Source organism: Arachis ipaensis, chromosome B09 (assembly GCF_000816755.2).
Source record: "Arachis ipaensis cultivar K30076 chromosome B09, Araip1.1, whole genome shotgun sequence".
Lineage (NCBI taxonomy): Eukaryota > Viridiplantae > Streptophyta > Magnoliopsida > Fabales > Fabaceae > Arachis > Arachis ipaensis.
In genome coordinates, this window is record NC_029793.2 from 138,029,251 (window position 1) to 138,032,805 (window position 3,555).

Genomic DNA, 3,555 nt, shown 5'->3' on the forward strand with positions numbered 1-3,555 from the left:
TATTTTGTTTAGTGTATGAATGGTATTATTGAAATGTAAATTCTTGACACTATTTTCTTTGAAAGGGCAGCTCACACTGGTGACTGGTCGTTGCATCCAAAATAGTATAACTGTACGACCAATTTTTTATTTTTTATTTAAAATAAACCTACTTAAGTGGTAAAAAATAGAACTGAATAAATAATAATGACTTTCAACGGCTGAGATTCGATTGTTTTATGATCATATGAACAAGAATAAGACACGTGTGCCCACAGTTTCCTTTCTTTCCAGCTGCTAAAGCAAATGCCACTGTGTGTTTCAAAGAAAAAATAAAAATAAATAAAAAAAATGAAAGAAGGGTCAATAATTTTCATGTCTCCCAACACGTTTGCTATCTCTTTTGGTGGGAGAGAGAACGGTGTCAAAAAAACGAAAGACAACAAAAACGTCAGTGCAAATTTGAATTAAAAAAATTCAAACTTTGAAGATTTTTGGAATCTCACAACTGTCACTGCTGTTTATCCGCATAACAGATTAGGGTTCTAGATCTGATCGACGAATGTGCTTCTGAGAGTGGAGAAGGGCTTGTTTTCATTATCTGGGTTCTTCTGGTAAGCAAGTTCAAGATTCTGTTATGGGTTTCTCATGCATTGATTGAAAGTTTTATACTTTGTGTAGAACTTGTGGGAGGTTTTTCAATCTTTTTGAAATTTTCAGGTTGTGGCCATTTTCAGCAACCATGCTGCAGTGCTTGGTTTTTGTGGTTCTTATTTATTTATTTCTTTATCTGAAAAAAAATAAAGTATTTGAAGTTTTATGCTGAAAGTTTTTTTCTTCCTCTTGCAGGGTTTGAAGGAAACTAGCTTCAAATTCAAGATCTTTAGCTGTAAAATGCTGCTGTTGACTTGCTGAGCTTGTTTTTTGGGTTGGGTTGTTTTTGTTTGATATTGGATTATTGGTTTACTGGAGCTTTTAAATCTTCAATAATGGTTTTCTGGGAAGGTTATGTGAGTGATGAAGTGATGGGCACGTTTGCCCCTATTGTGGTTTATTGGTTATATGCTGGTTTCTATCAGTTACTTCCATCTTTGGATAAATATCGGTTGCATACTAAAGAAGAAGACAAGGAGAAGAATTTGGTGCCCTTTGGAGCTGTTGTGAAAGGTGTTCTTCTTCAGCAGCTTGTCCAAGCAATTGTTGCTCTCTTCTTGGTCAGTTATTCTACATTTGAAGTTGTTTATATTGATGATATTTGCTCAATTTATTCATATTATTTTTCTAGTGTCTAATTTTCTTGTTTCGTGTGTTCACATTTGTAGTTAACAGCATGTTTTGAATGAGACACTTTCCATTATTTTGATTTGTCTTTGATACTTTAGGATAAGTTGTAAGCTATACTCCTTGTTCATTGTGATCCCATTTTATCTTAGGTCTTTGCTTAAGGCCCCATACTATGAACTCTAAACTGATATGGCATCACTTCGGAAAGCTATAATTGAAGAATAATATTATCTGGAAAGAAAAAAGGAAGGCGAGGGTGCATTTCTGGGGAAGATAAAAAATTAATGTACACAATAAACTGAAAGATGGAATACAAAATGAGCAGAGATCCAAAGGGAAAACACCTGAGCTATAGTTGGATGAACTACGAAGAATAATGGAGGGAGTGGATCCTATCACTAAAAAGTGTCACTCAAACTCTCCAACATAGCATAGCTTGATCCACTTCACTCCTCCTCCTTGCCTTTCTGTTTGTTCTATAATCATCCAGTCCCTTTGATCTCCAATAAATCTCACAATCTTAGCCTTAAGTACCAATATCTAATAGATGCAAGGATCAAAAGATACACTCCAACCAAACTGCAAAACAACACACTGCCATAAAATAAGGGAGTTTCAACATGTTTCTGAGCTTGATGGTAGTTGGTATTCAGATGTTTTGTAGTGAACAAGACAAAATTAGTTGAGCTTACAACACACTTTATTTGCTTGCCATTCGGGAATCTGGTTAGTTTTGAGTTTACTAATGCACTTTCTATTATTAGATTAGTTGACCATGTGGAGAAGGGAATTTACTTATTTGAACTTTGAGATGTGTTCAATTTTTCTTTTGATCTATTCAAATGGAAAGTACAACTGTATTGAATAACCAAACTATGATGCGGGTTGATAACTGCTTTTTACAAGCATGACATAAACAAGATTGCTTACTTACTAGTCTTCCAGTCCAGTCAACAAGGTCGATCTTCATTTTGAAGTTTTTATTGGTCCTGAGAAACCAAGTCTGTAATTCACATCATTCGAATTTTCGTAGATATATGATTTATAATTTGTATAAATAAGGTTTGGTTGTTTTATTGGCTTTGCCATGGACCCAGGACTAATGTTAAAATGGCATTGTTTTATAATGCAAACAATCCTACCTTAGGAGAAAATAACTTCGTTGTTATCATCATTGTTTTACTACTACTTTAGCATTGTCAAATGCTAACATGTTTGCTTTGATTCTGTAGTTGACCACAACCTCAAACACACCTGAAGCGACGGTGCAGCCTTCTATTCCCAAGCAAGTTTTTCAGATCATTGCAGCGATGCTTGTCATGGATACATGGCAGTACTTTGTGCACCGCTACATGCATCAGAACAAGTTTTTATATCGCCATATCCACTCGCAGCATCATAGGCTGGTCGTCCCTTATGCAATAGGTGCACTTTACAATCACCCACTTGAGGGCCTTCTACTAGACACCGTCGGTGGAGCCATCTCCTTTCTTGCCTCTGGGATGACTTCAAGAACAGCAGTCACATTCTTCTGCTTTGCTGTGGTGAAAACTGTCGATGACCACTGTGGACTCTGGTTACCTGGCAACATCTTCCATTTATTTTTCCAGAATAATACAGCATATCATGACATTCACCATCAACTACAAGGCCTAAAATACAACTATTCACAACCGTTCTTTCCCTTATGGGACATGCTTCTTGGCACATACATGCCTTTCACTCTTGTAAAACGGCCGGAAGGGGGCCTTGAAGCAAGGCCGGCAAAGGACTAGTTAAGTGTCAAAGCCCTCGCATCCGATGGGACTGGTTTCCTGTTTCCTATGCCGGCAAATGCTTTCAGATGATATGTATATCAGAAGCTTTTATTGTGGACATTTCCAAAGTTGGTTGGAGCTCAATGGTGTTTGGTGGCTTGACAAATGACAATGTTTCTCAGTTCATATTGTCACAGATAGCGTTTTTGCCCAGCCTCCTTGTGTAGCATAGACTATGATATGGTTGAGGAACGTTTTCATAACCCGGATTGTTAATTATGATGTATTTAGAATTTTTTGAGATGTAAGTTGCTGAAAGAGTGCCATTTTTTTTCTGCCGATATTTATTTGTTATACTGATTTATTTTTTCTATTAAAATTGTGGATTAAAGTAACATGTATGATGTATTAGCCTTAGCCATGTATGCTCCAATTTACAACCTTCGAATTGTTAAAAAAAAAAAAATGCTAAAGGTTTAGCAGAATTTATTATTTTTGACTAGTAGTTAATTAATAATGTTTCAAAATATGGCTA

At 36.0% G+C, this 3,555-nt stretch overlaps 1 protein-coding gene across 1 annotated transcript; it reads left to right on the forward strand.

Annotated features, from left to right (window-relative positions):
• Window positions 942-3,415, forward strand: LOC107618853 (sphinganine C4-monooxygenase 1; the record flags this gene model as incomplete). Its single annotated transcript, XM_016321026.2, is given in 2 exon segments — window positions 942-1,193; window positions 2,496-3,415. Coding segments are annotated over 2 exon segments (768 nt in total). The 3' UTR covers window positions 3,039-3,415.